We start from the raw sequence: 12,950 nt of genomic DNA, 5'->3' as shown, positions 1-12,950 counted from the left end.
CAAAGTTTCAGCAAGACTTGAAGAATTTCACAATGCCCACTGTTACATCATCTTGTTATTGAATAATATTAGTACTGAAATTACTACATGTGCACGGCGGAGTTCATAGAGTAATTCAGTCACAATAATTTGTCAATTTTTGCACCAAATATATTGCACTTTCCTCTTTTCAGAAAAAAATATGTAAAGGAAAACACACAAATACATCAATTATATATAAATAAATAAAAAAATTCACTTGTTTCTTCCTTCCACTGGACACCTGTTGATTCTGATTTGCCAGTCTTGCTCTTACTTTTTTGGCTCAGCATTCAATCTCTATTTTGTTTCTCCCCCTTTTCCGTTTCAAGCACCTCCTTGCATTGGCCGTAAGTTTTGCTACTGATATTCAATTTCTATGTATGCAGCTTCTTTTGGAGGTGCTGTCTTCTGCTCCTAACTTTAACAACTGTGATTTATGTAATTCAAATCTTTCTTGTGAAGACAGTTTTCTTATGAATTATCCAATTACATTTTCATCCACTTTTCACATGAGCCATTCCCATTTACACACATTTTTAAAACTTTTATCCAAACATTTCGTCATCCGTTCTCTCTCAAAAACTCAAGGCACCACGTTTTGCAAGCATATTTCTTTCTTTCAATTTCTATTACACAAAGATTCACTGGATGAGTAGAAACTTTTCACCAGTCAGAGCATTCTTGTGTTAAACAATATACCAAAGAAATGCTTTACAAGGATCGTTTTAGAAAGCCAAATGGACTACACTGAGAATCTAATTGCTCTCATCATTAGAAAAGCGGAATTCTGCTTTGAAATGGATAAAAATCAGTCTGATTCAAAGACAAATTTCTCTGTGGCCTTGGCAAGCTTGCTATCAAGCTCTACAGCAGATGGTGAAGCCTAGTTTTGATTGTCACTTAACATAAGTTTGCAATCAGCAAAAATCAATGTTTTCAAACACGATTGTGATGCAAGTCAATATTGCTACTTAAAAATTGCATCATTATATTTAACCATGATTTTTTTAAAACGTGTACCATTTGTATCAGAATATTACAGGTATACAATAGTGTATTGGTGACACATAGCTAGATGCCCCTGAGCTAGACATCACTATAAACTGCCACAACACAGACACTGTAGCGATATAACTGTTTTTTTTTAAAAGCTACCTTAAAAATCCAAATCACACACAATATTTGTTAAATATAATATGAAGAAAGCATGATTTGCATGATAAATAAAAAGCCACAATCAATCTACAATAAGTACTGCTTGATCGAGTTGAAAGTTGGCTTGGTTTACTGGCCTTATTTAGGAATTCTTTCAGAATGTTTTACAAAGTTATTAATTCAAAGAATAACTATGTTTCTTTATTGTCATTAGCAATTGGAGACGTTGCTGGAGGGCATTTGCAATCAGTATTTAGATTTTCTCAAAATGGCAACCTTATTACCACTGGTACTTTCTCCACTTTCACATGTAAAAAGTATATACATGCAGACATATACAGCGCTAAAATATCTGATAGCTAGACACCTGGGGCCCTTCAAATTTCAGATTGGACAAATGTTGTACTCTGAGGCACCCATCGAGCTTGTCAAATAAAAAAGAATCTAATTTGCCAGAGAAAACTTCGAGCACAATGATAAAATGCAGAAATTTATTTTCAAAGAGGCTTGAATACTAGTAAATTATTAATATTTATGTCATGCATGTCCCTTACCCATATGAAGATCTCTACTTAATATACTTCTATCAAAAGCTCTAAACTTTGTGTACAAAGCGAAGCAAGTGACCTATGAATGGGGAACAGATTGTCTCAGTTGCTAATAAGTACATGTAGTGCTCACATGGCTTTAATATAAATGTACATGGGATTCTAAAATATGTTTTGGATATACTGTGTATGTACCAGAAATGATGCCTGGCTGAATAATGGGATTTAATGCCAAGTGTATAAATGACAAGCTGTTAATTGGTTACTTTACTGTTGCAATCTGGAGTGTTTAGGCCAACTGAATGATGTTTTTTATTGTTTTATGGAGGGTTGGGTTGTGGTATTATAATGTAAGGATCAAATGTCATATTGACTCATCTTTGATTATATAAATTGGCTGACCTTTGGCGGAGTTGCACTAAGTATTTTGATTTTTTTAATGGTCTTGTTTACTTGCTATTGTGTTGTTCCAGGTGTGGTTAAAGTTGAATGAATAATAATAAAGCTGTCATGTACTCTTGCTTACTTCAGTGTAATGAAATTCTGGTTCAACAATTTAAGCAGTACCTATGAACAAATCAAGACATGCTTCCGATCTTAATGAACGTGAGAACTGTTGATCTACTGAGTAAGAGCAAGTAGACCATGGCTATCTGACCTTGGGACTTGGAGAAAAATATTGCGTGAAATTTTGTTAAATCCAAATATTCACAAATCAATTTAATATAATTTTGTTTTTCATTTTGGACATAAGAAAACTGGAGTTAGACTCGTGGAGTTTGAGTTGGGGCGTGTGATATTTTTTAAGTTAACAGCTTGTGTTTAAAAACATTTTACTGAGCTGCTCTGCTATGCTTACTTTTAAATAATCTGGAGTTCATTTTACAAAAATAATGCTACAAAGTGTGAGAATTTTTGCAAAAATCCCTGAAATTACTTCTTTTAATACCAATGTAGCTCTTCCTGACATGTGGGTAAGTAAAACAATATAAACAATTACAATAAAATGGCATAAATTTAGTTCAAAACACAAATCAAACTTCATTTTATGACAAAGTCAACATTTAAACCAAGTATACAATTTATTCAAATGCGTTTTCCTTTATTATACAAAATCTGGGTACAATGTTTGATATATAATGAATTTTTGTGATTAGATTCAGACTTAATATTTACAAATGACGGGTGTTATCTAAAGGCATTGGCAGGTCTATTTAATTTATAATTTTAATTTTAGGTATAGGTGTAAAGGAGGTATAATTTAAATTATTTGGAAGAAAAGAAAACAAATTATGGCTTTTATTGTGAATATCAATCTGTTCTGAATATTAACATTATAAAGAACAAGCAATTGATCCATGCCATGTCACATTATTAAAACAATAAAATGATCATAAATATTTAGTGAGTACTCAGTGCCAGTTCTTTCTTTCACAATTCTGCTCCATGAAACTGTATAATATTGTTTAAAATAGGTCAGAATTATTGAGTGAGAAAAATGTTGACATCTAAAGTTTAATTTTGCAACAAAGACAATTTACACCATAGAAATGCAGATTTACTAAAACAATAAATTAATGGAAAGCCTGTACAATATGAAAAAGTGAATGAGGAATTTTCCAAGAATTTGTCCACATGTATGACATCCTTTGTAGAATTGTGGAAGTATTCAATGCAAGTTATTTTTTTGTTTGTTCATTTTCTGTCATTAAAGATATGAAAATTAACCAAATCTATCTTAAAACTAAATTCTAAAGTGGTAATTGTTTACTAAATTGTGATTTCAGATCAGTATATACAAGAATATTGTAATGATCATGCACAATTAGTTTTAAAAAAAAAGATATCGATTCTACTTGTGTATGACTCATCATTATGGTCTTTCATGCAGAAATGATGGGGAGGGGGCTCTTTAAAAAAATGGCTTAGAAAGTAACCAAAACAAAGAAAAAGCGAATTTATGTTTAAACCTGAATGCTCACAAAACATTTATATAATACAATATATAAGAAATAATGCATAATTTCTGCTAAAAATAACAAGGTCAAGATTTTGCAAAATGTGACCAAAGACTAGTATTAAAAAGATGGATGTTTCATGTATTTGAATGCACACTCTGAATTTATTTGAAAACATATAATCAGTTCAATTTTGAATTCTGCATACAAATTATAAATAAACTTTAAATAGCAAGATTTCACAAAAAGTGACAAGACCAATATTAAAATTGGTGGCCAGCGCATGTGTTTTAATGCTTCCTGTGAATTTATCTGAAAAGACATGAAAATGAGTTCATCCTTGAATTCAGCGGAAACAAATCCATTTTATTTATTCTGAAATTCAGGGGAAAACATCTGTTGCTATTGAAGAGATCGGCTGGTCAACAAATCAAATCTATTTTATTCCAATTTAAGCTAGAAATTTACAGAGAACTAAAAATCAACATTTTACATTCTCCTACTGTTTATAAAAGTCCTACATGGTAAGACACATCACCCGATATTTTTGTTCTGGGGAGTGATGGCACTAAAACAAAACTAACATGTGCTATGTCTTACATTGTAGGACTACCACCATGTCGGTTAATTCTGCGCAATGAGATGTCATTTCTGTAAACATCAGATCATGTTATTTTTGTTAAAAAAATCCATTTTGTATCAATAATGAATGATCTTACTTTAATTAAGGAAAGAGATATTCATAAAGTGTACAAAAAAACCCCCAACATTTTGACTCGAAATTCATATGAAAATGTGATTTCTAAATGTCAACATGAAGACCCACTCCATGACCTTCTTGAGCTGGTAACCCAGAAAATCCGATTTACTATGTATATTTTAGAATCATACAAATAAATACGTTATATAAAATATGGAAATGTATACTGTAAAACAATACTGCATTTTAATTAAAGTTTCCAATTTTGCAAGTTGTCCCACACGACCAACATTTTCTGCTACCCAACGTGTCAACTTGATGCTAGAACATAAATTCTCAAGAAATTCCTGGAGTACTGGTTTTTCTAAATTCTTTAGTAATTTTTCCCCATCAACAAGACGTTGTAAACACATTGCCTCCTATTCTTTGTTGATTCTCTTCCACATAATCGCTTATTGTTTAATAAAATGCTGAACTTTACAAACTTTATTTTACAAGATCGGTTTAGTATGCTTAATATCTCATGCCATTTATTGGCATTGTTACACTGAATTTTTTTAAACTAGCTATAAACCTGACCTAATTATTCGACTGAACTGCTGACAGAAACAGTCTAATGTAATGTATTTCATTTATATAGCCCGTTGGATAAACATTACATCTTTCAACGCTGTGCGCAGAATATGCCAACATATCGCGAGTCAGGAAAACACGGGGGTGGTATCCCGTGTCCAAAATTATTATTTTGAACAAAATATTCTGCTGACGATTGCCTCTTTTCAAAAGGTAAGCATTGCTGTATTTTAATTTGGTCATCCGGTCGAATTCGGTATGCGTTTTGTTTCAATATTGGAGACGGAAACCTTAGGTGCGCCGAAATGCCCGACATCAGTGTACTATTCATACTAACTATTAAGTCCTACTGGTAAACCTTGACACTTATATTAGCACTTAAACAAAACCAACATGTGCTATATCTTACATTGTAGGACTAACTAACTATTCAAATAAATCACGTGTTCCATTGTTTTTATTACATTTCGTATGGAACGAATCAGTCCGTAATTTGGTCCAAATCACCACTCATTTGTAAAAGCCTATTTTTCTTTCATTTTCTGTTCAAATAATCTGTGTTTACACCGCAATGTTACAATTTCGCAAAGAAATCCGCACATGAAAATCTAAAAGTACAACGTGATATTGATTATGTTAATAATCATTGACAAGCTGACTACAAACACACACACACTCGTGTGGCACATACTTGTATGTCATTCCATCTCCGTTTGCGAATAACTGCGCTCCTGTTAGACCGTCGTCTGGTACGTACCCAGTCCCTCCAGTAATCAAATAGTCTGCCATGCTGTAAAATATTACAAATTTATACCATGCGGTGCAAGAGCTTCGAATAATATTCACATGTGTTTGTTGTTTAGGTCATGCGCACAAGTGCTGCCTCGTTTTCAACAAACACTTCCGGTTTGAGCTCAAGGTCGGTCCTACATAAGATGTGGTGAAAAATCGTGGACTACTCAGTTAAATTATAAATCATTGGTACATGAGACAAACGTCAGAATCTCGACTTGGTATATATAAATACATGATCAGGTTGTAAGAATACAAAACTTAAAGATAAAAATTAGTTCTTTAGAAAGCACCAAAGAGGAGCAAACGAAATAAGATGAAACAGCTTTTACTGTTTCCCATTTATGAAGTCAATGCAAATTCAATATTTTTACGCTTATAATTGTATATAAATTTAAAGGTATGCAATAAAAATGACCTGAAAGGATATTCTGTAGAACGCTGTATCGCCAGCTTTACCGGTACATTGCAAAATGCCAAAAACAGCATAATTAGTTAAGGGACAGATCATTTACTATTCGGAAATATTTCTGTTCCTAAGCTGTTTAAACAATATACTCTGATTTATAAAAAAAGAGAATTAATTATATTCATCGCATATTGTTTACAAGAATATGTGACGAACGGAAAGACGGATGGATAAACAACACAACCCAGCATTTCTTACTTACAGTGGGGCAAGAAAAGGAGAACACATTTCCCCCATTATACATACTGGTGCGAAGCGTATCGTAGCTCGGACCTCCACCGCTTTAAAACCACAGCCCCCCCCCCCAATCACCTCCCCAGACATAAGATATAATGCACAACAAGTGCAAAATTGTTTGTAAACGAATTTCGCCAATGCAACTGATTGAATAGGGCACTCTTAGCTATGAAAAAAATTGCAGATACGCAATTATAGAACAGTTAAATTTTTCGGTAATACCAGTCTCGTAACGTCAGTACATATGACAGTGTTAATTTGCATAATTTGTGCACTATATTGTACAAACGATTATGCGGGCTTCCTTTTTTGAATATTTGCACCAGTTTGATAACATCTTCAAATTCATTTTTATATTGGCCTTATACACAACATTTATTTTACATTTGCAGTCATTAACACACACACATACACACACACACACTACATAATTAGTTTCCTGCATTTAATGATCCACTGGGTGGTCAGTGGATGATCTTGGCTTTAAATAGTTTGCACATCTTTCCTTTTAAAAACAATAGATACTTCTGTTTATTAATTTATATGATTTGACATTAGTATCTGCGAAAATTTGTGTCACTACTTTTTTTAACTTCAATGTTCCAGCATTGGAATATTGCTGACAGCTGTATATATTCCACTTTTGGCAACTTTAGCAATTGTTTTGTATTTAAAGGTTCAGAGACCATAGTATATGGCTACATACAGAGTTTATACTATATATATATATATATATATATATATATATATATATATATATATATATATATATATATATATATGTTCAGTTAGTCTAGAATAGCAACATTAACATACCTTTCTAAGCTTCCAGTGTACAGGTTTTGTCTTTGTAAATCTTTAACTGTGTGCGTGTAAAGATCACAGAGAGAGAGAGAAGTACCAGGTGATGCTGACATGCTGGCAGTTTTAGTTTGATCAGTCACTCAATTAATGACAGAATTTTTTCTATCAGTATAGCAGAACGGCTAGTGAGAGAGAGAGAGAGAGAGAGAGAGAGAGAGAAATTATATATGAATATATTACATACAGTATTTTGTATTCTGACATTTTTACTATGATTTTTGTCATCTACCTTTATGCAAAAAGCTATACAAAGATATATATATATATATATATATATATATATATATATATATATATATATATATATATATATATACAGAATGGTCAATAGAGTTAAATTATTATTCTGATTAAGAAAACTTTTTCTAAGCTGCTTTTCTGCATCAAAATCTCCTTGTGCAGTTAGTGCATGCAGAATATTATTTTCTGGCCGAAAGTGTCATTTCTTAAAATGAGCCATATTTGGTAATTCATTATTAAATCTACAGCTGTAAATATATAATTTCAACTGTAATATAAATAAATTAATCACATCATCAGAGTTTTTTTCATCAGTTATACAGAGCAGAAATTCTCTCTTTGTCAGATAGAAGTCATACAGAGGACCGCACTCACTGTTTATCCATTCTGTGAACTTGGTCAAGACTGATCCTGTTTTTGGACACTCATAGATGATGTGATATAATGTCTACAGAGGTTTTGCAGAGAGAGCACAGATTATTTGAAATGTGTCCAATTTAAAAAAAAATTGTTGCCACAATTTTGTGCAAAATCTTAGTTTGAAGCCATTTAAGTCTAAATCTTTTGGTTACCTTGTGAGGTAAAGGAAAAAGCTTTTTCCATTCATTATCATGTCAAATTCTATAGTCCATTTTGCAACTAAGGCTGGCTTGTGATTATTATATATGAGAATTTCGTTAGTCCTTTTAGAGCCTTTTTATCCAGTATTATACATAAGACAGATGGGTACATACATAGGTATTGTATATTAGAAATGGTACTTGCATCAAATTTACTTCTTTAGATCATTATGGCATCCAAACAGCCCCAAAAAGTATAGGAAATTTACATTGAATCCAAATTTATTTCAAAACTTTTCAAGATTGATTCACGAACCATCTTAATTTACAAAATCATTTATATAAAATATTCCTTATTAAATCCAGTGTTTGTGCATTACAGGAGAATTTAAAATAATGAATTTAGGATTCATCCTTATTAGTGTTTGAAGCAGTTCTTCTTTGTTTTCAACAGTAAGTTTACTATTCAAATTTATGCAAGCTGAAAATATATCTATCCAAAACTCATTCTGGCTTATTAGCTATTTTAAGTAGGATTTTTGTCTCGATTTTAACATTTAATAAAGGAATTGCTAGTTTTAAAAAAATATTTCAGAAAAGAATGAAAGTTTTGAGACATTCGATGAAATAGAAGAATAAAAAGAAAGAAAATAACGAACGAAAAAAGAAAGGAAGAAAATATATGAAAATTAATAAATAAATACAATTGTTTGTACCACAATTCAGTGCTAAGAGTCACTTTCATACATGCGAAATATCTCACTGCATGATCTGTATTGTAAACGTTTTTTTCTTCTCTTCCATTTTAGTTTAAAAGTCTACATGCGGATCAAATGTACTAATGTCTTACATATTTATTTTATTATTCTTTCTTCTTGACAGAAGGAAGAACTATATAGACACATCGAAACTCCTTAAAACTGAAACTCCATTGGGACAGATTTAATTTTCGGTTTTTAGAGGTTTTCGAGATTACGAAGTATATCGCAGACGTGAACAAATGTCTATTTATATGTACGTAGATGTAAAAGCACACCATCATCGATACTTGCCTTTAATTTTAAGACAAAAACCCTTCATTTTCAATGCGAAAAAATGTTAATGTTTTTCATGTGATTTGAGAGAGGCACCAAGAAAATTTTGTTGCTGTGCGCGTGTGTGAATTAGGAAAAGTGCTTATGTGACTAGAAAGATAAGGTGTAGTCTTAAAATACAAAATTTCAAACTTAATTTTTTTTCTCCGACACTGTACTTATTATTATTATTATTATTATTATTAGACACAATATGCTCTTTATACTAAGTAGCTTACCAATTATTTACGATTTTCAGCTTTGACCAATTTTCCTTAAAAATAAAAATAATATTCGTTGCATCTGCTCCATGATTTATTACTTGCAAGATGCAATTGCCTCAGTCTGTCAGAACATGCGCCACTTTCTGAAAATATGGTCTGAAAATAATAAACCCCAGAACCTGAGTTTGAGACTGGGTTTCTGCATCAGCCAATGAGAAACAACCTTTCACGAACTGTATGAACTCATACTTAGAAATGATTTTGTTTGGAGTAAGGCTAGAATAAGGAAAATTTGGGGATTATCGCCTATAATACCGAAAATTATGGGATTATCTGCATCTTTATCCAATTAATTAATTTTCAACAAATACCGAGAGACTCTGCGTACGATTTTTCAATTTGGAGTTTTGAGTTCAAGTTTCATTCAGGCGCGTAGCTAACTTATTTTACCTCATATTACGTCATACGCAAATGCAGAATGTCGAGATCAATCCACTCGACACGTAATGAAAGCATGAAGTTATTTTTCGACTATCAAGGTTGATTGCTATACTAACAAATCATGAAAATAATTGGTTTGAAATTCATTATTTTTTCTTTTTCTTGTCAAAATATTCGTACGCAGCTGCGTTTCTGTATATTGGCAGCTATGCGGCAGTTATTTTTTTTTTTTGCCCAGAGAGTTTTATGTCTTCAGGTCCAGCGCTTGAGTCTACGTAATTTCGCAGTTCCAATTTGCAGGATTACTTCGTTTTTGACATATTCATTCAAAGTCGGTTTCATAAAAACAGCCATTATTTCAAAATTGTTCGGCTAAATTAGCGAGTTAGGCATATATAAATCAGATTTCAAGTTATATCTGGACGGGAAAAATTGAATTCAAGCTCAAACGGAGACTTGGGAAAACTGATTTTTCTGACGTTCCGAGATGAGTACACCTTATTGCAGAGACAGAAAACATATGAAAGTATTGAATAAAAGGCCGATTTGCTTCAATCCCATCTTCGGGAGATATCTAACATAACAATAATATACTCGGTTGAATAATTCACTGGTGCAAAGTTTCAACCGCTTACCGGAGGAAAGTCAAACAGGACGGTTATTGTTGTTGTTGTTGTAGGGTTTAAAGTCATTTTCAGCACACGATAGGCTATACATGGCGGCCAGTATTAATGGTGGAGCAAGAACCCGGGAAAACCCCCCGGAAAGAACCACCGACCCACGAGAAGCTACTGGCAAGCTTTCTCTCACATACCCACATTGGCTGAATCCGAGACTCGAACCCACGCAGACAGTGGTGAGATGGCAGTGATCCGTAACGGAGAGCGATGTAGACCATTCGGCCACTCGGGGCCCCCAAACAGGACAGAGAGACAAACTAATAAGGCTTGATTTACATCAAAAGATGCTGATGTCATGCGAAATTTGGGATTATCGGTGTTCAAATCACGACCATAACATAAAAGTAGCTGCGGAACCTTCGAATCTATTTCTTATATCATCAGCAACGAGTGAACTGATCGACTGGCAACATTCATGATGGTCACTAACACACTGGACATGTCACTGTACATTACGTGCCCTAACCACAAATGACAAAAATATATCATAAATATGCAAGGAAAACAGGCTCTTGTATGCAGTCATTGGAGACAACTCAAGAAGCAGGTAGAAAAACTAAACTTTAACTAAACTCTATAAAGTATCCACTTTAAACAGTGTAGTAAACAGTATGATCCAATGTTACGTAATTCATTTGGAAAAAGTGAAACTCTGGATTCCATTTTTGATCCTTGAATTCTGGATCCGCACAATACTTAAAATAACTTACGTTTCTACGTTTAAAAAATGCTCTCTCTCTCTCTCTCTCTCTCTCTCTCTCTCTTGATCGATCGATCGATGTTAGCAAAACAGTATTACATAATTTTCAGGGAAGAAGTATCCATAAGTATTTCTTCACCAAAAATGTAATTGCTTCAGAAATAGCCATTCAGGCACGGTCATTGCTTCTGGAATAGACTCAACGGGAGGTTAGTCAAAGTAACGTAACAAAATTTAATGATGACATTTCATTTATCATATTGCATGCACTTCAGATCTTCAGAACAATGCATTTAGAATATGTGACAAGTTTTATATTTTCAAAACTTTACAGCGATTGAATAAAAAATTTTTATAAGTAAATTCTCCAATAACTTTGAAAAGTACACCTGTCTTACCTGACCCAAACTATTGGACTTGAAATCTCTTCAATCACTTTTTAAGTGGCTGACAATTATGTTGTATTATAAAATTGTTATATACTTAACTAGACACACTTAAGGACAAAACTTGGCATTAACAAAAAATAAAAATAAAAACATGACACAATAAAAACATGATAAACAAGGGGTACAACCACATATCGCATCATGTGTTTAAATATGAATAACAATAGATACTAAGTCACAGTGAATGTTATTAAGTTCACATGATAGCGAAGGAAACTAAATTTTCTATACATTTATTACATGCGCGTGTAAAACTGAATTTAACTGGACAATTTGTTGAAGAAACACCGAAATTGCTGGGAGCGTAAAACAAGCGTAGTTCTCTGATGCATTCTTGTTGTTACAGACTACGTAACATGAAGCTTTCCGCCTTCGAAATGCATTTGCTATTGTCAAATATGCAATAAAAAGAGATGTAAAAAGATCGCCACAAAATACTGTACAAGGTAAAATATAGGCATACCTTTTTAGCATCATCGTCCAGGTAACGCTCAACGCCGGAAGCGATACCGAAACAACCGGAGGCGGAGTCGAGACATATTCAGTGGGATTTGTACTCAACATTCTGAACGGCGACACATGTGTTAAGCAGGAAATGCATTATTTAGAATTCCACTGCTACTACATGATGTTATAGGTTTACACTAATTTAATACTATTCCCTGTTATATTTCGCAAAACAAATAAAATAAACAGTTTAGTATGCAAATAATGTGTGTGTGTGTGTGTGTGTGTGTGTGTGTGTGTGTGTGAGAGAGAGAGAGAGAGAAGTACCTGTTTTCCGTAAAATTGTGCTTACAGCATCTTTTCCCAACAGATTCGTGCCCAACAGGATGCGAGGTCGGGTTCATAACGCTTGACATGTTGCGACCACTGAAAAAATGGAGACTGTTTACATTTTCTCCATGAAATCATTATGTACTACCAAATACCGGTTGTGTCTAGTCTAACGATGCATATCCCACACATTAAAGTCACTCACACAGAACGAATGTTAATAAACGTAGGTTAGCAACCTGGAACCTTCACGTGATACACGATCTAGCTTTCGACTATATTGTCGTCCTAAATACCCTGAAAGCTATTGACGAAAAGCAGTCATACTTCAAAAGCCTTGTGAATGAAATGTGGGAAGAAACGCTAATTCTCGCAACGAGTTTGTCGTTGGAAAGTATGGATTGGTGAATGCATTCCAATATTGATTATTTTCTTGCAGAAAAACAGATCGTAGACATGGCTGATGGCTGATGGCAAAAAGCAGCGTAC

At 33.2% G+C, this 12,950-nt stretch overlaps 1 protein-coding gene across 3 annotated transcripts in view; it reads right to left on the bottom strand.

Annotated features, from left to right (window-relative positions):
- The window catches only part of LOC149789242 (inosine-5'-monophosphate dehydrogenase 1-like), a 112,513-nt gene extending 99,916 nt beyond the window's left edge, over positions 1-12,597 (bottom strand). Inside the window, exons 1-2 of one of the 3 annotated variants that reach the window (XM_089975416.1) lie at positions 12,459-12,597; positions 5,647-5,745 (exon numbers count right to left, since the gene is read on the bottom strand). In XM_089975416.1, the coding sequence (XP_089831542.1) occupies positions 5,647-5,745; positions 12,459-12,547 (188 nt within the window). In that variant the 5' untranslated portion in view covers positions 12,548-12,597. The remainder of the gene's footprint in view (positions 1-5,646; positions 5,746-12,458) is intronic. The other 2 variants (XM_089975414.1, XM_089975415.1) reach the window with 2 other exon arrangements.
- Between the last annotated feature and the right edge of the window lie 353 nt (positions 12,598-12,950).

Source organism: Sinohyriopsis cumingii, chromosome 11 (assembly GCF_028554795.1).
Source record: "Sinohyriopsis cumingii isolate HCF-2022 chromosome 11, ASM2855479v2, whole genome shotgun sequence".
Taxonomy (NCBI): domain Eukaryota; kingdom Metazoa; phylum Mollusca; class Bivalvia; order Unionida; family Unionidae; genus Sinohyriopsis; species Sinohyriopsis cumingii.
This window is presented reverse-complemented; position numbering and strand designations above follow the sequence as displayed.